A 25,666-nucleotide genomic window follows, 5' to 3' on the forward strand; every position below is an offset into this window, starting at 1 on the left:
TGTCAAATAATTTAATTATGATAAATTATCTAAACTTGTTTTATTCGTCAGTGGAAACATTTTATGACACTAACTACATATTTCTAAATTGCTTAGAGTTCTGAGTTTTATTTGCTTTTATAGGCACTTCAAAAACATTTTATAAGCATTGCTTTTATAGGCATCCACTCTGTGTTACTTTTTCACAACTTCTTACAACAATGGTTTTTCACAACAGCATTGAATATCACAATTTTAATTATTTTTGTGGCTATTTTAATAAGCACAAATGAGAGCTTACTGTTGTTCAGTTTTAAATTTTTCACTTGTAAGCTTAAATATTTTCTGATGGGTTCATAATTTAAGTAGGTATTCACAAAATTTTACAGCTGAAAAGTGAATAAAGCTAGAGGAAAAAATGACTAATAGCATTTTACCCTTATAATAGTTACATCAAAAAACACATACTCCAAGTTAAAGGACTACAGAGCATTCTGTTATTGTCCACACTTAGTTTCCCAGGTTCTGTGAAGAGAATATAAATGATAAACCACTGTACAAGTCTGAGTTTCATAGCCAAGCTATAGGAATCTGTAGGTGCTGATTATTCAACTAACAGTGAAAATTTACTATACGTTCTACTCTGGACTGAGTGTTTCCTGAGACATAAAGATGAAATAGACATGACAGGTGCCTGTGCCCAGAGAGCTTATTTTTGAGTGGGGGAAATATATACATATATGTATACATATACACATATACATATACACATTAGGTGGCGTCTAATTGAGTTCATGAAACATTTTTAGGGGCAAAGTTTTCTTACACTTCATGAAGTAAGAAGCATAATAAATAGAAAACAAGAAGAAGTCTTGCTGAGGAATAAAGCATACATCTTATATTGTATTAATGTATTTTAATATATCAGGACAAAAATTATTATCATGAGTCCTCTAAATAAAGTTGTAATGATGTTACACTATTACATAATAGTGAACATGTACATATACAGAAAAATATATCAGAAAGGTACAAACAAAAAAAATGGGAGCCAGGTTGTGTGTGTGTATGTGGGTGGGGGGAGCTGGTCTCATGTTTGTTGCATAATCTATCCATCTATTTCTGAACACATTTCATACTTAAAACACTGAGGGCATTCCATAGATGGTAATAAAGAAAAACGGCAGCTAACATCTTAACCACAGGTAGATTAATGGGGTTTTGTCTACTATACTTTAAATTTAAAGGCTATTCCCAGTATGACCATTCCAAAATGGCCATTTCCATTTTAAGCTGAAAAAAAGTTGGACTGACTTTTAAGAAGGATGGCTTGCTGCTTTCATTTTTTTAAAAAAAACAACTCTTTTAGAACTCTAATGTAAAACATCACTCAAGGCCATAACAATTATTTCAGGTACTGTCATTCAAGGGCAACTTGAATGAACAGTTAAGGATAAAAAGAAATGCGTTTTTCTTACAAATATTGAGTGCTCAAAGGAAGTAGGTCATCTAGCAGTAATATTGCTCATCATCACTTCAGTCACGATAGTCTTCCTTTCTGGAAATTGGAATGAGAATGGAATGGACCTATACGTTATACCTGGAAAATGAGCAGATTTTAAACCTGCGTTGTCCAATTGGTACCACTAGCCACAGGCAGCTATGGAGCAGTGGAAATGTGGCTAGTCCTAATGGAGATGGACATAAGTGCAAAATACAATTTTAAAGATTTAGTAGGAAAAAAATGTAAAATATCTCACTAAAAATGTGAATATTATTATTCTTGAAATATTAATTCATATCATGTTAAAATGATAATTTTGAGTAGATATTGAGTTTAAAAACTATATTATTAAAAATAATATTACTTGTTTCTTTTTACCTTTTTTCAATGTGGTTAATAGAAAATTAAAAATTACATATGCAGTTTGTATTTGAGGTTTGCATTATATTTCTGTTTCTATTGAGCATTGGTTTAAACTATAAAATTATTTAATTATTAGAAGACGTCATGAACCAAAAGCCTTTAAAATCAAGGAAGGAGTACTATCAGTATTAAAGCAAGTCAACATACAGCAAGACTTCAGAATGGAGACTCCACTCCATTGCATATGCAGTTAAAATGCACCAGAGAACTCTGCCAAGCTGGAGCAGTATGTCGCGGGGTGGAGAGACTAGAAGCAAGCTCTGGCTCAGGACAGAGTGGCTTTTGGGAGGGTCCAGGAGATCAAGTTCTTGTGTGTAACATGGCACAGCCACAGCCGGTCTCTGTACTGTCTGTACGGTAAGCCAGTGGTTAGAGGCTGACTCTAGGGACCAACTAACGGAGTTCTTTGCCACCCACCAGCTTCCAACATTCTCTTAAAAGCAAGTCAGGCATAGAGCTCCTTCACTCAGTTCTCTGCAAGCCTGTCCCATCTCATTCAGGATAAGAGCCGACATCCTTACAATGGCCCCAGCCCCACATGCTCTGAGTCCTGCTGCTCCTCTGACCTCCCTTCTGCTGCCCCCTCACATACTCCAGGCACACTGAACACTGCCCCTACCTTGCTCCAGTGTGGAAAGCAGCCACCTGCCCAGGGCCTTTGCACCTAGGCGTTCTCTAATGGACCTCCTATGTTTTTTCCTCGGATAGCCATAGGATTGCTCTCTCACCTCCTTTAACTTTGGATCAAATATCCCCTTACTACAGGGGTAACCCCTGAGTTCCCCCCACTCCCCTAACCACACCACCACTCCCTATAAAGGTATATGCCTGTGCCTTTCTCTATTATACCAACTGCCGCCTAAGATACAACTTTGTGTTTCCTTTCTGTCTCCTGCCATTAGGACTTTCAGGTTTAGCAAACAAAAATATAGGAGACTGAGTTAAATTTAAATTTCAGATAAATAATGAATCATATTTTAGTTAAATATATTCCAAATATTAAATGGGACATAGTCATATTAGAAATTCTCAGTTGGTATGTGAAATTCAAATTTAATAGGGCATCTTATATTTTATCTGACAACCCTATTTTACACTCCCACATCCCCACCACGACTAGTCTATGAGCTCCTTGGGCAGAGGACTTGGTCTATTTTGCTCATTACTCTTTCACAGTGCCTATTAAAACCACTCACACATAATAGCTGTTCAGTACATCAGTGTTAGAGGAATGAATGAATATAGGAGAATCAAATGCATTAAGCCTACACGAAGATGTGAAGCACTGAACAGGCCAGGCAGAAAACGAGACAGCAAGGCTGCCCAACTGGGAGTTTGGAAAATAATATAACTGTCATGGCAAGAGATGGCTCTGTCTCAGGCACCGCAAGGCAGCCGTCACGGGAAAAGAGAAGGGAGCAAGGAAAAGATGGGAGAAATGTTAACCCTGAAGTGGCACACCTCCAAGTCATGCCCAGGTCAGTCCGAATCACTAGGATTGAAGGACACAGTCACAGCATGGGGTGGAGTGAAGCGAGGTGAGTGTGAGTTAGAAGAGGAGTCTGTGAAGGGCAGGGTGACAGGAATGAGAACTTCAATGGCTTCCAAGAAAAACCCTCCAGGACTCTGTTGGGGGAAGAGTGTTTACCTAGAGGACTAAAGGCTCCAACAATTCAGCCTGTGGGTCCAGAGCCCGGGGCATTGTCGACATTTCCATGTACTGCTTCTTCCTTCACCCCCAGTGCCTCAGGTGAGGGGCGAGAAGTAGCTGGGACGATGCTGGTTCTATAAATTTTCATGTCATCTAAAGTTCCCCAAAGACCCTCTCAGAATTTACACAAGTGTCATCATTTACTCCATGAACTCACTAACATCTGCTTTTCCCTAAGCAGGAGCACTCACAAAACAGTGAAATATTTTAGTGAAAGAAGCCAAGCCAGTCATTCTTAACAGAGGAAGAAACACATTCAGAGAGATGAAGTAATTTTCCAGAGACAAAGAGCCACAAAGAGGTAGATGTGAGATTAAAACCCAGGTCTTCTGATTCCTCATCTTGTGTTTCTTCTATTCAAGCAGCTTGTGTCTAAAAATCTCATTGAATTTTATTGTTTCTTTTCTGTTTAATTTTCACATAAAATAGTAAAGTGGCTTTAGGACACTAATACCAGCCTAATACCATAATACCAGCTGTTCCACGTAATAGCTGTTCAGTACATTTGTGTTAGATGTACTGAACTTCCAGTTCTGACAAAGAACAATTTGCTTTTGCTTCCATGGGGCTGTTTTTCTCTTGTAAAGTGTGTGGGGCTGAATCAAATATTTGCTTTCTTCCAACTCTAAACGAGTCAGATTTATTATTATTACTAGTTGTTGTTGTTGCTGCTCTTGTTGTTGTTGGACTAAAGACATTACCTAGTCATTCTTTATTTCTTAGAGATCTGACTAAATTTGGCTCAAGTCTAAGACTTGCTTTTTCCAGCCCCCTGCTCAAGCCTTGCATCTATACATGTCTCTGCTTTGTCCCATACCAATTCAGGTGGTTCAGTCAATTCTTCACCAGTTTCCTCAAGAATTCCTCTCTGCAGGCATTTTGTGAATTCAAGATTCACTATTTGGTACTCTCAGCAAGGCGTCATCACTGAGCTGAGTCTGTCTTCATCTTACTGGCTTCTCCTCTCTCCCTCTTCCACCTCACTGTCCTCTTTCTTCCCTCCCTCCTAGAACATCCTAGGAAAGCGGCTTCTCTCTCTGTGTAGCAGTTCAGCAGTCTTTAGCTCCTACTTGCATCCCCAATCCCTGATTCTTTTTCTTTATCATTCCGGGAAGCAGAGGAAGCTGTGTAACATGCAAAAGTAAAAAGAGAAAACCCCTAGCCTGGACAATTAGGTTTGCTTATGTATCAGAGAACTGGCATCCCTACTGCGTTATCTGAACAGCAAACTCCCTCCCTAAAATTAGAACCGCGTAACCGCCCAATGGGTTCATCTTGCTCGCTGCCCAGACAGAGCCAATTTATCAAGACAAGGGAATTGCAATGGAGAAAGAGTAATTCACACAGAGGCGGCTGTGCAGGAGACCAGAGTTTTATTATTACTCAAATCAGTCTCCCCAAAAACTCGGAGATCAGAATTTTTAAGGATAATTTGGTGGTTGGGGGCCAGTGAATTGGAAGTGCTGATTGGTTGGCTCAGAGACGATATCATAGGGAGCGGAAGCTGTTCTCTTATGCTAAGTCAGTTCCTGGGTGGGGGCCACAGAACCGGTTGGCAGGTCGAGGTGGGGCCATCCGGTTAGAAATGCAAAAACCTGAAAAGACATCTCAAAAGGCCAATCTTAGGTTCACAATAGTGATGTAAGTTGCAAATCTTATGACCTCCGGAATAACCGGCTGGTAACATTTAGTATTCCAGCCCCTCTCATCCTTACTTGGTGGCTGGTGGCCTTTCATTCATTTTACAAGAACAGTTTAGCTTTTGGGAAGGGCTATTATTTAAACTATAACTAAAATCCAAGACTAGTTCAACCTACGCCCAGGAATGGACAAGGACAGTTTAGAGGTTAAAAGCAAGATGGAGTTGGTTAAGTCTGATATCTTTCACTGTCATAATTTCCTCAGTTATAATTTTGCAAAGGCAGTTTCAATCTCTTTGTCCACATTGGTAATGTGAATACTAAATAGTAGAAAAGTAGACAAGTATATCAGCCAGGAACTTAATACAAATACCCTCTTTTGGGTAATTTGCTGAAATGGGTCTTAAACTGTTTAATAACTAAATTTAACCTGGTGACCAAACCTTCCTTATGCTTTTTTAAAAATTACAAATGTCTAAAAATGATAAATAAGAAAACATGATAGTTGTATCAATAATATAACAGTATGAGGTGTTTCAGAAATAAGTCTGCTAGTTAACACTTTTAATTTTAGATTTTCATACTGTTCATGTAGACAGAAATATCTACAATACAATTTGAACAAAGGAAATGTAACGCAGAGAGATAGTTAGAAGTTTGGGGGGGGGGTCACGAAAGATAGCTAAATTGACTTTATTTGGGTGAAATTTACATAAATGAGAGGAATTATTTGCCTTGAGGACACTCACAAAATCTGAAGGTCTAAGCAGGAGTATGCATGGTCACACAGATGACTCCCCCATTCCACTCCCTGCCCGATAATTTCCTCCTTTCTCTTCCCATCCTCTTTGTCTCTCTAGCCCTAGTTCTCTCTAGGAAGTGCCTTGGGGATTACATGTGAACACCACAGCCTCCAAGCCCTGCTCATAGCTCTTCGTTAACAGTGCTCCACGGCCACCCATGGGCTTAGCAGTGCATGTGCCAGCAGTATGGTCCACTCTTTCTGAATACAGATCTGGGGAGGGCCCATTACTAACACTGGAAGCTGACTCAAGACAGATGAGGCAGGAACTCTTGGCTTCCAGGTACCTGAGACATGATCTGGAAGTGGGAAGACAGGGCTATGGGCAGGCAAGTCTCCTTGGCCCTATGGACTCCTCACTTGTGAGGAGGGTGATACCACAAGATGGACAAAGGAGGCTTAGAAGAGGGGCACTGCTCGCCTGCATCCAAGAGAAGCACTACCCAGTATCCCCTTTTAAAATAACATGAAAGGTGCAAAAGTGAGCCTAAACCAGCCAGAGAGCATAATGCCACAGAGGGTTCTCTGTTCTGATATAAAAATATTGTCCTCAATGTGTACTCTTACGGGGGAAAAAGATTAAGAATAAAAGCTTACAGGTTAGGAATATGAAATATCAAAATGGATGAAGGGGGTCATATGAAGTGAGTTTCTTAGGGCTGGGAAAAGTCAGATACAGCAGTTTTTCAGTTCCCTTCTGTTACAAGAATCTCTTCTAAATTAGACAATTAGTGTTTATTACAACTTTCCATTGGACTGGGACCACAAGAAAAGAAGTTTCAGCAGTAGTGGCCAATCCTCATCTGACATTCCCCTGGCAAGAGGTTGAGGAAAAGACCTCTCTACCTACGTGTCTCCAGTCAGAAAGGAGCTCAACAGAGTTGTTGGATATTTTGGGAAAGACACTCTTTCACCTTCTGAATGTAGATGGCGCCAGGAGTGATTGGCAGCCATCTTACAACCGAGAGGAAGGCGGGAACTAGGTTGACAGCAGTAACATGGAAGAAGGGCCAAGAGATGAAGGAACCTGGGTTCTTAGTGATGAAGTTTAGTTGTCAGAACAAAGCCAAGCTGAAGACTGCATTAGCGCTGGACTTTCAAGCTCATATGACTTAAGGAAATACCTTTATTTTTTCACCTGGTTCCCTTAAGTTTCCATGACTTGTAACATAATGTGTCCTTGAAAATATATCCATTTTTAAAGTTTTAAAACCCAGCTAATTCCTTATTTCCTGAAGTATAGTTCTTAAAGATACTGTGTATCTTTTGAATGATAAATTATTCTTTCTCTTGGAAAGAGAATGTGTTTAATTATTAATAGAAATTTTAAATGTTTACGTCCAAGTGGAAAAATTCTAAAGGTCAATGAAGAGAATGAGATAATACTTCTTACTGATACTCACTTGGACACCTAAGAGGTTTCTGAATCATGGAGGTATTAATGCCTCCAATTCAAAGAGGAAAACCATCTACCCTTATTTAACAGTCTTTTAATAGACAGTTATATGTATTACTTCCTTTATCTTTTCTGATTAAACTTAGAGGTAAACATTATAATCCCTATTTGAAAAATGAGGAAACTAAGGCTCAGAGAAGGTAAGCAATTTGTCCAAGGTCATACAAACACTGAGCAGCAAAGCTAGGATTTTCTGAATTTAAAAATCCATACTCTCAACCACTACTATGCAGTGGAAGCATACTGCCTGGCTTTTAATCTCTACTTTGCCACTAACATCTGGGTGACCTTGGGCTTCTTTTATTCTTTCTGCACCTCAGTTTCCTAATTAAGAAAATGGAGATAATCATAGTGCCTATTTCATAGAATTGCTATGAGGACTAAATGAGCTAAGATGCCTATAACATTTAGGATGCTGCCCAGCAGTTAATAAACACTGGATACATTTTAGTAGTTATGATATACTGCTTCTATTCTCTGCACTAGGCAGAGAAGACAGAGAAGAGGATCCTGAAAGGAATTCAGTTTCTCATAAATTAATCCCACTGATGCTGTCTCACAGTTGGATCATGGCTACCTACCCCTTGGCAATGTGGCCTGGTGTCAAATAAATGGAACGGGGTAGCTTTCACCTGTTATGGTTTTGACAATAAATTATTACATTGCAGCCTTATTTTTAACACAAATCTCAAAATCAAGAGACCTAATGATACAAAAACAGGGTATGTGGTTTATATTGATTTAATATTTTAGTGCTCAGAAATTTTAAGGAAAAGCTGCCCATGATGAATACAAATAATCAATGATATCAATAATACAGTGTTTTAGGAACAGAATTCTTTTTTTTATTTTATTTTATTTTTTTTTTATTTTTTTTTCTTTTATTATTATTATTATTATTATTATACTTTAGGTTTTATGGTACATGTGCGCAATGTGCAGGTAAGTTACATATGTATACATGTGCCATGCTGGTGCGCTGCACCCACCAACTCGTCATCTAGCATTAGGTATATCTCCCAATGCTATCCCTCCACCCCTCCCCCCACCCCACAACAGTCCCGAGTGTGATGTTTCCCTTCCTGTGTAGGAACAGAATTCTAAGACCAAGGTTATCTGTAGTATAAATTGTAAGTACTGCAACATGGTGATAGCTTCTCTTCTTTTGCCAACTCCTGTTTACACTGGGAACCTCACCGAAAGTCTCTGATTCAGAGAAATGCTCTTACTCAGCCCTTTGCACCAGGCCAGGGAGCCCTATGCTTTTCTGTTATAATACTTCGCAGTACTCTAATTTAAAAATCTATAGATTTTTCATGTAATTGTTCATTTAATCCCCCTACTACCCATTAGCCCAGAAATTCCGTGAGGCAGAGACAGCTGTAAACTCAGTGTTCAGTTGGTGCCTCACACTTAGTGAGGGCTAATAAATATTTGTTGAATGAATGATCGAGGAAATTAATAAGTTAATCAATGAGTACATTTAAGGGAAATTTCTTTAAAAAGCTTTTCCCAATTATGGATACAATTTAATCAGATGTAATATGTCAGTATTTTTGTGATTTCTTCTATAAAATGCAGTATCTTTTACATTAAAATAGAAAATAGTGGATTTCATAACGCCAAATTCATTAATAAACATTTCCTTTGCTGTTTTTTTGTTTTGTTTTGTTTTGCGACAGCGAGTGAGGAGCTTTACTTCCTCAGCTACCCCTTTCTCTCAGCAATCCCAATCCTTCAACTGTTTATTCTTCCTTCTCCCAATATTTTCATTTGCTAGAATAATAACTGGTACCAAACCTTATAGTAACATGCCTAAATAAAGTCGGGAGAAAGTGGTTTTAAAGAAAATCTTACTTATTTTATTTCAAGCCAGCAGGAAAAAACTTCCTTCAACTAACTTTTTGTTTCCCCCTAAAGAAATCCAAAAATAATTACATGAAAAAAAGAAATATCTTGTGTTCTGCTTAACAAGTAAAACTGAGTGAAAAATGTCTTTAAGAGTAGAGTAGGCTTGTGTATAAAAATGGCTGAGAATGTATAAATCATTCTCAGGAATGGACGAAGTGATTTGACTTTATGAAATATCTGTAACAGGAAATGATGGTGCTTCTTTTAGAAGAAAGCATTCATCCTCTTATAGTTACTAGAGGAAAATGGTCATGTACTCTTGGAATTCTAATCTATACAATTATTAATGTTAAAAAACTGAAAAATTAAAAAATATAATTCTCACTTTTAATACAAAAAAGATTGAATTGTTGTAAGATACTTTCCTTGAACTATTAATTAATCTGGAATCATCAATCAATCACTTAATTTAGTCTCAATATCTTTTCTTAAAGTTTAGCATTAGAAAGTCATAAATATATTGCATAATAAATTACTGGGTAAATTCTGCTAAAGGAAAATTTTAAGCTAATTAACTAGAAAACAAAAACAGCCCTACAACATATTGAAAACTTTCAGGAATGTAGGTAGCAATAAATATATAAATAAATAACAAAAAAACTGTGTTTAGTGTTTATAGTAAGTGAATGGGGGATAAAAAAATATTGGATTTATTGTGTCATCCACTGCATAGACTTGAATCAATGGCTTAAGCTTTGAAAGTCTGAGAGCTTCAATTTATCTATTCTCTAAATATACTTACAATAAAAATGCCATTAAAAATATGCTGTGAAGATTAATGTCAGTGAAGAACTGTGTTACCCATGTATAAGAGATAAAAAGGAATTTCAAGTGTCATAACTATAAACTAATTAAAATTTAATGTTACTTAAAAATCACATAGCTATTTGTGATGGATTCATAGGTGACATACTAATATCAATTTTTAAATTTATGTTATATTTGAAGTTTTAAAAATAACAATAAACTCTAGAAAGCACTTAAAATTGCATGAATCAAGATCATCATCTGATATTTATCTTTTGCTTTGGAAACAATCCCTATGAGTCTGCAGGCCTCAGAAAAATCCTAACTTGTATAGACGAAAAAAATTTCATTTTAATCCTGAAAATCTTCAACATTATTTTTATAGTAATCAGGAGACAAGGATGTGAATTAAGAGGAGCAAAAATGGGACTTTGTGTGGACTCTATCTGTCGCTAGCTCCTTTTTTTTTTTTTAAGACGGAGTTTTGCTCTTGTTGCCCAGGCTGGAGTGCAGTGGCGCAATCTTGGCTCACTTGCAACCTCCGCCTCCAGGGTTCTCCTGCCTCAGCATCCTGAGTAGCTGGGATTACAGGCATGCACCACCATGCCCCGCTAATTTTGTATTTTTAGTAGAGATGGGGTTTCTCCATGTTGGTCAGGCTGGTCTCGAACTCCCGACCTCAGGTGATCCACCCACCTCAGCATCACAAATTGTTGGGATTACAGGCGTGAGACACCGCACCCGACCTCCAGCTCCTCCTTCATGGCATTTGCACAGTGTTGGGCACTAATTGCTATTCAAATAAATTGTCATAGTGATTATTTGTTCTTATGGATGCTACGAAAGATGAAAATCAGGAAAAAGTAGAAAAATGCAGAGTTTTAATAACACCTTTTAACAGTTCAGATTTTTAAAAACTGACATATAAGTATATAAACAAAAATTGTAGACAGCAATCTATTTTGCCAAATAATTACTCACTTTAAAAACATGGTTCTACCATAAAATTATTTTAAATAGCTCACATTTCTCCAGAGTATTTGAAGTAGGAACTAATTGACCAATATTCAAATATACATCACTTCATGTATGTGTGTGTGTGTTTGCACACATGCACTCATGCACACGCGCATGGTGGGGGAAAGAATAAATTATGGAGGACAAATAAAATGTTAATTATATGTTTAAACCAACAAGATCTTCAGGAGAATTACATTATTTTTGTGTTCCATATAATTAGCCAAAGAAGAAATAGATAACATTTGATATTTTTAGGTAGGATTTGCATTAGATCTGCCGTAACTGCTTGCTTGGTTGGTGGAAACAAGTCCGAATTGTGAAAACGTCAGCTTTCAGAATTGAGAACAGAGGATGCTAAAAGCTGGTTGCATTGGAAACAAGACATGGGGGATGGGGGACTTTTTGTGTACTCATAGTATCTCTGAGAAACTTAGAGATAAATTGGTACAGCTTCTGCTCTCATTTTACAAATGAAGCTCCTTTGAACGCAGAGAAAAAAGGGATCCTTCAAAGGCTACACAAGAGGTGAAAGAGCACAGAGTGTTCTGATGCCAGGACAGGGCTCCTACATTAGCCCACTGGTGACTGTGCTTTCACAATAATGTGAAACGTGTTTCTCTTTCTTGTATCTATAGCAGTGACATTCCAACTACCCAGTCCTTAAGAGCTGGGGCCCTTAGTCCTTAGGGTCAGGGAGACAGCCAGGGGATAGAGAACACATTCTACCTCTATGTGTAATTCTGCATACTCATTTTCTTCCTATGAGGAATTCACCTGGCTTTTCCTCCCTGCTTGAATGTAAGTCTAAGGCTCATTTGCTGAAACTTTTTTTTTTTTTTTTTTTTTTTTGAGACAGGGTCTCACTATGTTGCCCACGCTGGAGTGCAGTGACACGATCACGGCTCACTGTAACCTTGAACTCCTGGGCTTAAGTGATCTTCCCACCTTGGCCTCCCAAAGCGTTGGGATTACAAGCATGAGCCACTGTGCCCAGCCTGCTGAAATTCTTAAGGCATGAGAATACTACTAGAGATACTTGACAACATTTATTTGGCATCTATTACATAATATTCACTTTAGATATATTGTCTAATTAATACTACAAGGTCTGTCTCTATATTGTACACTGGAACCTTAGAAAGGTTAAGTGATTGGCCCAAATGAGGACACAGAGCATTCTCTCTCAGATGCAGAGACCACGCCTTTTTCTCTGTACCACACTGCCTCCTACTTTTCACAGAAGGATGTTCTGTAGCCCTTCATAGGTTGTGATGCCAGAGGGGGCAAGATTGGAGTCTAATGCCATGCCACTGCATAAGCAGTCCTTTCTCCTAATACAATCAGAAGAACTGAAAGACCATTACAAAAATAAATGTTCAGATTAGCAATCAAGGTGATCAAAATGTAAAAGATAATGTGTAGGAAAAACGTCACACCAAGTTTATGTGCTAAGGCCATCACCTATTTTGCCAACCTGAATGGATGGACAATGTTCTATGGGAAACAAAGCATTTTTATCTTCTTTTTCTCTTTCTGTCTCTCTCTCTTTCTTTTTTATAAATAGGGACAGGGTTTCACCATGTTGCCCAGGTTGGTCTCTAGCTCCTGAGCTTAGGCAATCCTCCTGCCTTAGCCTCTAAAAATGCTGGGATTATTGGCATGGGCCACCTTGCCTGGCCAGTGTTTTCTTAAAATAGTATACTTTTCTTTCTTTTTTTCAAACATAAGAAAAGAATTTTTTATTCCCTAGTTTTTATTTGCCATATTTCTTACTTCTTTCTTTTTAAAAGATAGGATCTCACTATGGTGCCCAAGCTGGACTCAAGCAATCCTTCTGCCTGAGCCCCCCCACCCGCAAGTAGCTGGATATTATTTGCCATATTTCTGATGGCTTAGAAATTATGTCCTCCCCTAACCACTGTCTGAAAACTTTTCTAAATATCAAAAGTAATCTTTTGGAAAAAGCAAAATTGTAATGGAGAAGAAAATGTTTTCTCAAGACAATTTAAGGATATTGAGGTGCTCTTACTAAAACAAAATTATTATGTCATTGTAAGCTCCTTTCTTAGAAAAACAAATTCTAGAGTTCAAGACTCCAGAAAAACAAAGTCTAGAGTTCAAGAAATTTGTTTAAAAACAAATTCTAGAGTTCATTTCATATGCTCTAAGTATGTAAAATTATTACTCTATTGCCAACTTTGTTTTTACTCTCTAAGTGACCTGCTGTTTCAGTGAAGGAGACTCGTGTTTTTTACACTTTCTTTTCCTAAAAATGATATAGCAAATATTACAAATGTTAAGTAATTACTAGACCTAACAGAAGTTCCATACACAAAGCTTTAGGTTCAATTCTCTGAAGGAGGGAAAACAAATTTAAATTACATTTTGCTGATACCTTCATAAAAGTGTGAAATCATTTCGTTTCCCTGGGTTTTACAGAAAACACTTTTAAAATGCCACAAAGATGTATAACAAGACATAAAACTGCAAATATTAACTGTCTATTTCCTTGAAATATAATTTAAACTTGGTGACTAGGACAAGAAAATGTCACATTCCTTTCTCTTGCTAAGGAAATTGCATATTTCCTTTGCAAAAATAAAGAATATGCAGTCTTCAAAAGAGTATATGTGACAGTTTTAAAGTTGTTTTGTTTCATGTTAAAAGTTTCTGTAAATTTTCATGATTGTGTCAAAGTTGAAAAATGAAAAGAAACAAAGAAGAAAAAGGAAAACATTATTAACCTTAGGCATACAAGTTTTGTTTTTCACCAATGTCAAAAACAACATTTATGCCATATCTGTATTTTGTTCTTTCTAAATGTTATCCTGAATTATATAATTTTCAAATCCATCTGAGAATGAATACACTTTTAAATTTTTGCTTAGGTTTCCCTCCATGATCTGCAATATTCTAAACAGAATATTCTAAATATTCTGTCTTTGCCAGGATTTGTGAAGCAAATGGATATGCATTTTACTAAGTGGAAAATGTAGCTGCGACATGGGAGGTTAACTACTGGTGAGTGTGCGGTGTTTGGTTTACGGACTAAAGGACACCATAAGCCTTGGCTGAGAACATTAATTTCATGTGGGAATTGAGTACTTCTGGGAACAGAGAGCCTCTTAAAAACATAGATTAACTGAATTTTTGGAATTTCACTTAACTGAAGTGAAGGAAAAGTTTAATGGTAATATCAAATACTGTCTAAGGGCTTTACATCTATTTACTCCCTTAACTCTCGTTGACTCTATTAGGTAGGCACTGCCATTGTCTCCCTTTACAGATGAGAAACTGAGGCCAGAGAATTCCAAGGACTTTGCCAAAATTCACACAGCCTCTGAGTGGAAGACTCATGCTCTTAGCAACTTACTAGGTTTAAAATTGTGGTTTTTTATGTCTTATTGATAGAAAGAAAAGACGGACTCGATGGAAAAGGACACAAGGAGTATTTATTGCATCTGAAGGGCTGAGTTACGTATGATTTCAGAACTTGGTCCAGGGTGCATGGATTTAAAATACTCTGGGAAGGCAAGATAATGGGTCGCAGGGTATAAAAGGGCCAGGCCAAGAACTCTGGGGAAGACAGGGAAGTCCCTTGCTCAGCTTCCCAGCTCCTGATCGACTGGCTCAGCAATGGGCTTTGTCAGCTGCCACAATGGCTTTCCTGGTTTCTGTGAAGGTTCCAGACTAAAGACCCGGTCAGGGATGTTGAGGAGCTATGCTTTGTTCAACTAGTAAGTATGTTGCAGGAGTAAATGTACACAACACATAGATATGTGTATGTAGAGTGTGTTGTTTCTTTCACTTTATGTTTTCCTCTCATTATTAACAGTACAATAAAAGTGTATGTAATACCAAAGCAGGACAAATCTATTTAACTTCTACTTTTGCTTAACAGTGAAAAGAGCTACCTTCTGGATTCAGAAAGTTTGACTAGTTCCTTCTATGAGAATAACTTTTGTTAGCCAATTATTAATACATATTAGTTTTACCATGACCAGAATAAATGAAAGTGCATTTTGTTTATCACAATCAATGTTAAACACAAATTTTTCCAATTCCATATCTATTTATGAGAAGGATATAGTTGTATCACATACATAATTTATTGAAAAGTAACGCATCCAAAATACTTGAAATGGAAAATTTTCAAAGAATTCCTGACTATTTAATGCATCTTTAAAAATTAAACTAATTTGGTAATTTGTAGCACAATTTTCCTGTATTTCAAAACATAGTGTTTTTATAAGCATATAAGCTTATTACTAACATTATGGACTAGAATAATTTTGTGATTTCAATGCTCACCAAATTATTTTTAAAATACAATATTCTATAGAACTCACCTTTTGCCCATTCATCCCTGGAATTCCAGGTGCTCCAATAGAACCCTAAAGAGACACATGATTAAATTCAGTTGATATCACACACAAAATATTTCAATTCTAAATTTATATTGTATTAGTTATGTAAGCCTTGCTAAAACATTTCTAGGAAGTTTTATTTTTCAGACCTTATCCACTGTGTTCAAATATATAATGTAAGCAGATTCCTCAAGCTTCCCCAGAAACTACACAGTTAAAATTAAGCCTTGCTTCTAAGTATCCACTTACCTTTAATATGTTTTAAAGAAATTTACATGATAAATTGATCATACCTATCAGAGGGCCACATGGCTCTAAATTTTCATGTTTTTCAGAATAAATAGGCTTAGTTCCATCTGGAAAAAGCCTACCAGTAGCAGTAACACTTGCATTTCATGAGTAAAAATACAATAAAACAAAAGGTAATTAAAATAACAACCATTTGTTCCACAGTTAAATAAGGGGCCCATGTCATAAACTCAAATTTGTTGTATTTTAAGCATTTTCCTCCCAGACTTTCAAGGAGTAAGTTTAAGCCACATGAATGTGAATATGTCTTCCAGAGTGACTCAAAAAGGTGTAAAAAATGTTATACACTGACCAGGAACAACACAACTTCTGTACAAAAAAAGTTAAGGTGTGTGTGTGAGCATGTGTGGGCGTGTGTGTGCACATGCATAGAGGCATGAGTATGAATGATTGGACATAGATGGGTGAGCTGGAGAATAAGAAAGCTAATTATTACCTGAGAAAATCTATGACATTTAACTGGATACAGAAACATTAGCAAATATTTTCAAACAGTGATGTCATTTCCCTCCATTACACCTTCCATTTAGGCTCTGGAGAAACAATTTTAAATACAATGTGCTTATTCTTTGTCTAAAACTAGAAAACAGATTTTTCTGATATTACATTTCTTTAATAATAATGGGGAAAAGATTTTTTTAAATAGTAATTATAGACCGAAAACTCCCCTAAAAAATAGTCTACTAAAAAAACAGTAATTATAATCAAAACAAATTGAGATGGCAAGTTCCTTACTGTGTTCAGTGATTATATTGAATGGGTCATTAAAGGACTTCCCGAAGCCTGAAGCAGTAATTTTATCCTGGTCATATGTGGATTAGAGTAGCTTTACAATTTCACACCATGCTTAATAGAGACATTATTGCGAAGGACAAAGTGTTCCTATGCACAAGTTGTCTCGCAACCGATGGGCTTTTACTTGGTTTGTAGGATTATGTTTCAACAGATGCCACATGCCCAGTGCTTGGGGGATAAAAAGTCTCTATCTTTGATGGATTCCAAAGATAAAGAATAATCACTTTTCCACCTGTTATAATACAATTGTTTTCTTTAGTTTTCCGTGGGTTAAATATCCCCCTCCCGGCTTGAGGGGTGTAAGGATGGGGGAATGAGGACTTAGTGATATTTTGCTGGCAAAATGCCATCTATTTGCTATTAATATATTTGCTGCTATAGGATAGGTGTAATTTTGGAAACCCTAGATCTTCTCCATCGAATTTGAAAAAAAAAAATTTTTTTTGAGACCAAGTTTTGCTCTGTCTCACCCAGGCTGGAGTGCAGTGGCACAATCTCAGCTCACTGCAGCCTCTGCCTCCCAGGTTCAAGCGATTCTCCTGTCTCAGCCTCTTGAGTAGCTTGGACTACAGGCATGTGCCACCACACCCAGCTATTTTTGTATTTTTAGTAGAGATGGGGTTTCACCATGTTGGTCAGGCTGGTCTCTAACTCTTGACCTCAGGGGATCCAACCGCCTCAGCCTCTCAAAGTGCAGGGATTACAGGCGTGAGCCACTGTGCCTGGCCTCTCCATCAGAATTTAATGGTCAATTCTGATGATTGTGGATAACAATGAAATGACAATCAGGAAGTCACTTTTCAGGTTACCTCAGCAAAGAAGGACACCAGTAGGCTACTTGAATATAGTGAACCCAGCAATATCCTTTTTTTCGGCTCAGTTCTCTGGTCGTTTGGCAATCATATAATTGAGGAAGGCCATGCATTCATTTTGCAATATCAAATTATCTTTCACATTTTAAATTTTGTCATGTTTTACCAGTATTTGAATTAAAATTCAATAACGTACAAGTTCAGCAGACAACTTAAAAAGAGTCTGCTCTGGATTTATTGAATTTTTTAGAATGGAGTCAATTAGAAATCTAATGCTCACATTATGTGACTGTATTTTTAGAAAGCAGAATACACAAACCAGACCGACTGCTTCAGCATGGCTTACAGTAGCTAATTTCATTCACCTCTCTTGCTTGCCATTAGGTCATGACAGCACAATTACTTTCACAGTATTGTTGTTTATACTCTACCTTTTGTCCCGGAGGCCCTAGAGGACCCTAAAAAAGAAAAACAATTCCATTAACATAATATTGTAGCCATTTAAGCTTAGATGACCAATTTAAACTGTCCTATTCTCTAAGATTCTCTTTGCTATACTGAAATAGGTTGACATTTCATATATCAGGAAAAAAAAAGAAAAGAAAAATTTCAGTTTGAAGTTCCAAATGGATATTTTCTTCTAATTTTCTTTTGAAAAACATTAAGCATATGCAGCAGGCAGGATTCTGATTTCTCCTCTCTATTAAAAAATAATCTTTGCTGTTCTAGCACATATTGTTTTTTAAAAAAATACCAATAAATGTATCACATCAATCTCATTTAGAAGGCTGAAGATATAGTCCCTAGAAGCAGTTAAAATGCAATGTAGTTTCTCCGCAAATGGACACATTAGATGACTTCTGCACCTGCAAATCTTCAGTAAGCAGATTTGCAAAGGAAATAATTAAATAGCATTACAAATAAACATGATTTTTTTTTCTGTTCTTTCTCTTAGGAAATATGGTCAACTAACTTGCACAAAAACTTGTTTACAAACTAGGGGAGGCCAGTGTCAACTGTGATACCGAGTATATACTAGAAAAGGGAACAAAAGATGCTGTCAGTTGTTTCTTAGACTAAGATACTGGGCGGAGGAGATTTAGTGAGATGAATGAGAATATTTATACAGCATGGAAATGCAGCAGTTTTGAGATTTAGCAGTTTTTCAACCACAAAGTCAGTGTTGGGATTCTCTTGGCTTTATTTAGAGCAAGGCATGGCTTTGAGACAGTGGAAAATAACTCAAAGAGATATAGCTATTTTCTATTTCTATCTATTTTTAAATATAACTATTAAGCATTTTCTTCCAGTTCTTTCAAAAATATTTTTCAGTATGTTTTAGCAAAGTTATAGACACTCAAAATTTCATGTTAAAAGCTCTTTATTCCATGAGTTTTAACTAATGACCAGCTTATTTTCAGTGTGTGACATTTCAGTTAATCAGCATGTAGCATTCTCACTCTGTAACACTAAATAAAACACTAGGGTGGTTGTCAGAAGAAGACCTGCTCATGCATCCTTTTTATTAAAAATATATAATGTTTAGGAACATTCAGAGAATCTGTTCCTCATGTTATTTTGCAATCCTCACAGGAAGACTAACAATTTCCTCATATAATCAGCTTTAGGTTATTGAAAGTACACTGTGCAATACTGCCTTTATATATTTCTATTTAATTTACTCAACCAACTGTTTAATGAGCTTGTTTGGTTTATCTGTGTGGTCAGACATTCTCCCTACTTATCTCACTCCCTTTATTTAAAATTCTCCCTGTTTTAGATTTTGCAGAGAAAATAGAGACTATCAGGTGTAAATTAAATTCCCTCGACATCTTGTCTCTCACCAAACCAAAACGTATGTGTACCTCTTTCTTGTATCAGAGGAAGAAAAGTCCCTCCTCCTATACAAGGCAAACTCATCCGGTATACTCTGGAATCCATCCTTGTCTCTGTCCTCAGGGATCTTTTGCAATCAGTTACCCCTGCATCTGTATCAGAGGCTCCACTTCTTCACTAGTTCTTCCCCTTAGCATATAAACATATTTAATCATTTCCTCATTTGGGTAAATTGTTTGGGAAGTAAATGTTCATGCTAAGTAAGGGCAGAATTTGGAGGCTGTGGTGATAGGAGATCTGAGAATGAAGAAAGGACTTGGGTTTTATCACTGTCTGTGATTCCATTTTCTCCAGTGTCTCTAGAGTACTTTACTTCTTAAAATGTTGATGTTAGAAAGGAAGTAATAGAACAAGGAGTACATTAATTCAGTATTTAGACTGAGAATGTGTATGTTCAATTCACAAAGGCTTGTTTCCCACTGCAAACCTAACTGCCACTTGAAAAAAATGTTGCTCACTAAAATTGTCTATTTCATCACATTGATATATAACCCTGGAAGGGAATATTTCAAACGAAAATAAGAGTGAATTCTACATCAAATATTTTAATTACAGAATAACATATCTGATATTTTCTAATTTGGTCTGTTGCATAATCACATAAAATCAGAGATTTAGAATGACTAATCACAACTCTGAAATTCATAAAATTAAATAAGTTGTATATTTTAACACAATATTTAATGAAAATCTAAGGATGGCTACAAAGACAATATTTTCCTTTACTGTTAGGAAACTACTGCTACTTCTGGTAACCTCTAAAAATAAAAGCAGTTTTTAAGATTTAACATTAATTTTGAATTGGGAATATGTGTCTTATAGAATTTTCATAACTATGCTGCCAAGAATATATTCACAGTTACCAGAAATGTGCATATACTTCTTTGATCTCTCTGGCAGGAAAAATGGTAGGGATCTAACAAGAGTATCATCCATTACTAGGGGAGGGATACCTGGGATTAAGGCAGAATAAAATATAGGACACTTATTTTACAGACAGACACACACACACACACACACGTGTGCACATGCATGCACACATCTAGAAATACCAGCTATTTTTACTGAGCAAGATTTTACTTATATGCATTTGTTTTGAGTATCCTTAGATTAATAATACCATTATATATCTATAACACTGTGGTAACTAAAGTTAAGCTTACAAATCAAAGTTTCCCTACTCAAAAATTGATTTTAAAATTAGGGTATGTTGCTACCAGTTGGTTAAGATGATTACATTTGATTAGTCTTGCGGTTTCTGGTACAAATGTAAGTTTATAAAGTAATGGGCAAACACCATAGAAGCATTCATTAATTTATCAAATCTTTTTTTATTTTTGTTTTCACTTTTGAGACAGGGTCTCGCTCTGTTGCCCAGGCTGGAGTCCAGTGGCGTGATCATAGCTCACTGCAGCCTCAAACTCCTGGGCTCAAGCAATCCCCCGCCTCAGCCTCCCAAGTAGCTGGGACTACAAGCACATGTCACCATGCCTAGCTAAGTTTTTAATGTTTTGTAGAGACAGGGTTTTGCTATATTGCCCAGGCTGGTCTCAAACTCCTGGCCTCAAACGATCCTCTCACCTTGGCATCCCAAAGTGTTGGGATTACAAGTGTTAGCTACTACTCCTAGCCTATCTAATCTTCCTTACACTTGTTTATATTTTCATCCTGCACAACAACTTGGATTAATAATGCCATAAATTCATTATTCACTAGTCAAACAAATGCTGATTATTCCCAAAATTAAAGTCTAAAACAATTCCATTATTGTTATCTTCATGATTTAGTAAGTTTGGATCAAGTAGATTTCCAATCTAGAGTCATAATCTTTTTGGTTCATCTTTATTAATCGATGAAGTGGTCCTTCCTTATTTATATTTGCATATACTTTGTATATAACCAGTTAAGATGAAAATAATCTAGTTTTATTTTTTCAAAATAATTTCTTTGCATATATATCAAGATTAAAAACTGTAGCATACAGAATCTCAACATATTAAGCTATATTTCTTTAAACTCCAGAAATGTCAACTATAATTAGAACCTTAAAATACACTAATTTAAATAGAGGTTCTGGGTGATATAAATTGTAAAAACTTTTAATTGAAGAATTCTGCATCATGAATATAACTTTATCAGAAAGATAAAAACTCAAAGAGTCACTGAAAAATTCTAAGCATGGAGTAACATCACTAATCTGCATATAAACCTTTATACCAGTTTTAATAATCTTTCAGAAAACACCATGGAAAGTTATGCAAAATAAAGTTCAGATAAAAACTTGTAAACACAGTAAGAAATTATATAGTATACTTGATATTCTTTCCAATTTTTCCTCTCCCCGCTAGATTCCATATCTAAAGATTTATGTACAATATTCAGCATATGGTGAGAAAGTAAGTTAAAGAAACATGATAGACCCCATGTTGGTGACTGTCTTTACCGAAAGCATGTTACTTGGGCCTCAGAGTAAAGCTTTACTCCTCCTACTTCAGTCCATCAGATACTTAAGAATATCTCTATGGTCCAGCCTTCTTCTCCAGTCACATTGCTACATTCCTGTTAAACCCATTTCTCGCTCCCTTAGCTAACGTAACATTCATCTAATGACCACCCTACTTTTGGTCTCCTCCAATCCTTTCTGCACACTGCTGCCTGCGTGAGCTTCCCCTAATGGGTTCATACCTTTCCCATACTTAAATATCTTTCAATGGCTTTTCGTAGCCTTTTAGAAGAGTCTGAGCTTTGGCAGTAGTTGCAGTTTTCTGCATAAGCCAGGCTTCCACATTTCTACACCTCTGTCTGTTCCTATAAGGGGCTTTCTTCTCCCTGGTCCTCTCCTGCATCCATTCCAAATATCAGAGCTCAGTGCCCTCACCTTTGGGGTTAGGTGCCCCTCTTTTGTTCTCCAAAGCACCCCTATGATGTTTTCATAGAATTTTCCAACAATAATCATAATTGTCTGCTTACTTCTTTATTCATTCTAAATTACCTTTATCATGCACAGTAGCTGGCACATAGTGATTGCTCAGTGAATCATTTTGAGGTTAATTCATTTATTCACTCACATTATAGTTTTTAAGAGCCCACTGAGTTCTATTTTGTCTATAAAATAAGACAAAAAAAATGACCACTCAGTGAGCACTCAAAACAAAATAAGATAAAAATGCATACCCCTGGACTTCATATACTAGTGAATGTAGTAAGACAATAAACAAATAAAACATAAAATTGTGTCAGTTGGTAAGTGCTAAAGCAAAGAGGGGGATATGGATTGTGAGAAGTAGATGGAATAGTTTAAATTGCGTGTGTGGTGCGGGTGGGGCGGTCATTTAGTGAAGCTCTCAGTGATAAAGAGGTCAGGCAAAGAGCCATGCATATAGAAGGGGGAAGAATATTCCAGGCAAGGGAAGAGCAAATGCAAAGACCAAGAGTTGGGCACATGCTAAGTGTGTTCAAAGAACAGCAAGGAGGCTGTCAGTGAGTAGTAGGAGATGGGGATACGAACAGGGAAGAACAATTGCATGTGTATGGCCTTGTAGGTGCTTGTAAGCACAATGATGTTTACTTTGAGTAGCATAAAATTTACGGAAATGAATAAATGGATACATAAAGCAAATCAGGTTTTTTTTTTCTTAAACTTTGGACAATAGTGTTTCAAGACAGAAATGGCAGGATTTTTCACCCTTTTGTTCACCTGACTCATTCTAACATTGCTGGCCTATTCTAATAGCCTCCAGATTAGCTCTAATTGCAAGTGTGAGTGGAGGAATTTAGGTCATGACTTCCATATGAATACAGCAAAGCCAAAATCATCCAAATTACATGGTATCATTAACAATGAGAGTGTTGTGTATGTGTATGTAGGCCTAAGGTCTCTAATGCACTTCAGAAAACAATTATGCAAACAATAGATAGAATTATCAACCCAAGTAAATCTTCAAAGTAGGCTGTTAAGAAAAGAATGACTCTGTGACCATTATGCATTGGCTATACTTTCCAGTTTGTGAACAAAAAAATAACACAAAAAGATACATCATGGGATGGAAAAAAATTAATGAATTTTTCTGACACTACTGATGTTAGAACAAATTTGATTGAGGTATTAATTACTTAAACAGGATGCTGAGTTCCTAAATGATGTGCTTTAGGATGCCTCTTGGGACATGTTTTAAGGCAAGTTCTGGTTGCCTGCTATTAGGAAATGATGTAGGGGGCGGACACATTTCCTGTTCTGTCCCTGATGACTAACAGTAAAATTTGAAGCTCTGAGAGCTGCTGGTCATTCCTGGACACAAGAATATACAACTAGCTTCTGTAATAAAAAACACAGGGAACAAAAAAGAGGTGGTCCATCTGTGAAGGGGAGGATAAAAGCCCAAAACTATTAAGCCATTTAAAATTATTTCCTTTTTAAGAATTTTTCCACGATTTAATAAAAGTTAGGCAAAATGAAGAAAATACTTTTAAAAGTCTAGTTCCAAAGGGAAGAATGATAACACATATAATCTAACTTATGGAGTCATAAAACATTAGTACCAGACTTTCTCAAGGGTTTGGTACAACAGACTTTAATCACAATTTTTTGAAAGATATTAACCTGGTGAAATGCATCACAAGATCACAAAATACATAAACTTGGTTTATAAAGAGTAAGAGGAAATTTATCTTACTTAAGAAGGAATCATTTAAGATGCATGTATATAAAATGCCATGTTCTGCTTGGATGTTTGATGTGGGAAGGTTAAGAAACATAAACTCTAGCCACTATTATATGTATGCCTGGAGTGTAATACAAGTGATGTTTTACAAGATTTGGATTTCATAGCTTAAGTGTGTGGAAATGCCAACTAGAAAGTATTGGGAAATGTTTAGAATATAAGAGAGTGCACTGCAATGTTTTCAATGTAAAAGCCGGTGATTTAGTTGAAGTGGGTATGAAGGAACACAGTATAAACAAGAGCAGAGCAAGACAGTGCTGAGAAGAGAGAGCCTCATCTCTTGTTTCAAGTCTTTCATGGATCCTGTCTTCAGTCACACTTCATCATTTATATTTTCCCAAGAAGTCCATATCCTTCCCCGATCAGTCTTCATGTGAAGTTCTTAATCACTCTTCAAGGCCCAGCGGTCATAACTCACTTCCTTTGTGAGCCTTCTGCAGTGCACCCAGACAAAGCTTGTTTTTTTCCTTTGTGTTTCTTTAGCACATTTCCACTGGCTATATTTTAACATATTTACCTATTTTAAAAATCCACTTGACTAAAAATCCACTTCCTCAGGCCATATATTTCACATTGTCAGCACCTAGATTAGTGCCTAACACATAAATAATTATTGACTAAATGGAAACAATGAATGAATGAATTTAAAAATTAATTAAATTCTGTTTAGTGACTTTCCACCATTATTTCAACACTCATATTATCATACCTCTATCACTGGAAAGAGTTCCCAGTTTTGAGGCAGTTGTTCTGTTTAAGTATCTGAGATTTTTGTTTCAGTAATATCACCCCATAATTTCTATTATTTGAAAAAGTTCCTCTACTACCCAGAGCCTGTTACGAAGATGGCATGTCATTATATTTATTCATGAGCATTTGATGAAAAAAAGTTCTACATGCAGTAATTATTTTTTAAAAGAGTAAATTCTTTTTGACTTCTCTATCTCATGTGCTGAATTTTTGAGGAAAATATTAAACCAGGATGATTCATTTATTGGTGTTTCTCAAATCATGAGGCTATGACCTCTTTAAGGGAGGTCTCTTAAAGCTCAGGAAATTAAAGAAGTAATACATTTTTCTCACCACTTGACAAAACCAGAACCCAAGACTAAACATTGAGCATTATATACCATAGATTAAAGATAAATCTAGGTATATAAAAATCTATTTTTGATCAGATTCCAAAACAGAGACTCTATATTACCTCTCGCCAGATATCCACACTAAAATTAGCTCACTCCATCCCTTCGAAATATTTAATAAATTGCTTCTTATTGCTAAACCCAAAATGGAAATGATCCAAAAAGAAAGAAAAATTAACAGGCTTCTTTGCCCTCTGTGATTAAACATACTTCCCTCGAGTACTATAAAGGAAACAAATTTATGGTTCACAAAGGCCTATCACCCTACACTACACTCAGTAAAAAATATTTCCATTGAGCAGTGTAAGTGCTTTTCCTGTGTTAAATCAACAAAGCTGAGAAACACTGGCTGCTAGAATTTAAATAACTCATGATCCACAGAAAAAGTTCTTAAATTTAAGATTATAATATATAGTCATATCCTATTCAGA

The 25,666-nt window shown here is 36.4% G+C and overlaps 1 protein-coding gene across 5 annotated transcripts in view; it reads right to left on the bottom strand.

Moving 5' to 3' along the window:
• COL25A1 (collagen type XXV alpha 1 chain) overlaps positions 1-25,666 on the bottom strand; it is a 511,707-nt gene that overhangs the window by 95,942 nt on the left and 390,099 nt on the right. For all 5 annotated transcript variants that reach the window (XM_063663967.1, XM_054485599.1, XM_054485598.1 and 2 more), the window contains 2 exons: positions 17,908-17,934; positions 15,543-15,587 (listed from right to left, as the gene is read on the bottom strand). In XM_063663967.1, the coding sequence (XP_063520037.1) occupies positions 15,543-15,587; positions 17,908-17,934 (72 nt within the window). The remainder of the gene's footprint in view (positions 1-15,542; positions 15,588-17,907; positions 17,935-25,666) is intronic.

The sequence above is a fragment of the Pongo pygmaeus genome, chromosome 3 (genome assembly GCF_028885625.2).
Source record: "Pongo pygmaeus isolate AG05252 chromosome 3, NHGRI_mPonPyg2-v2.0_pri, whole genome shotgun sequence".
In the NCBI taxonomy this organism is placed as follows: Eukaryota; Metazoa; Chordata; class Mammalia; order Primates; family Hominidae; genus Pongo; species Pongo pygmaeus.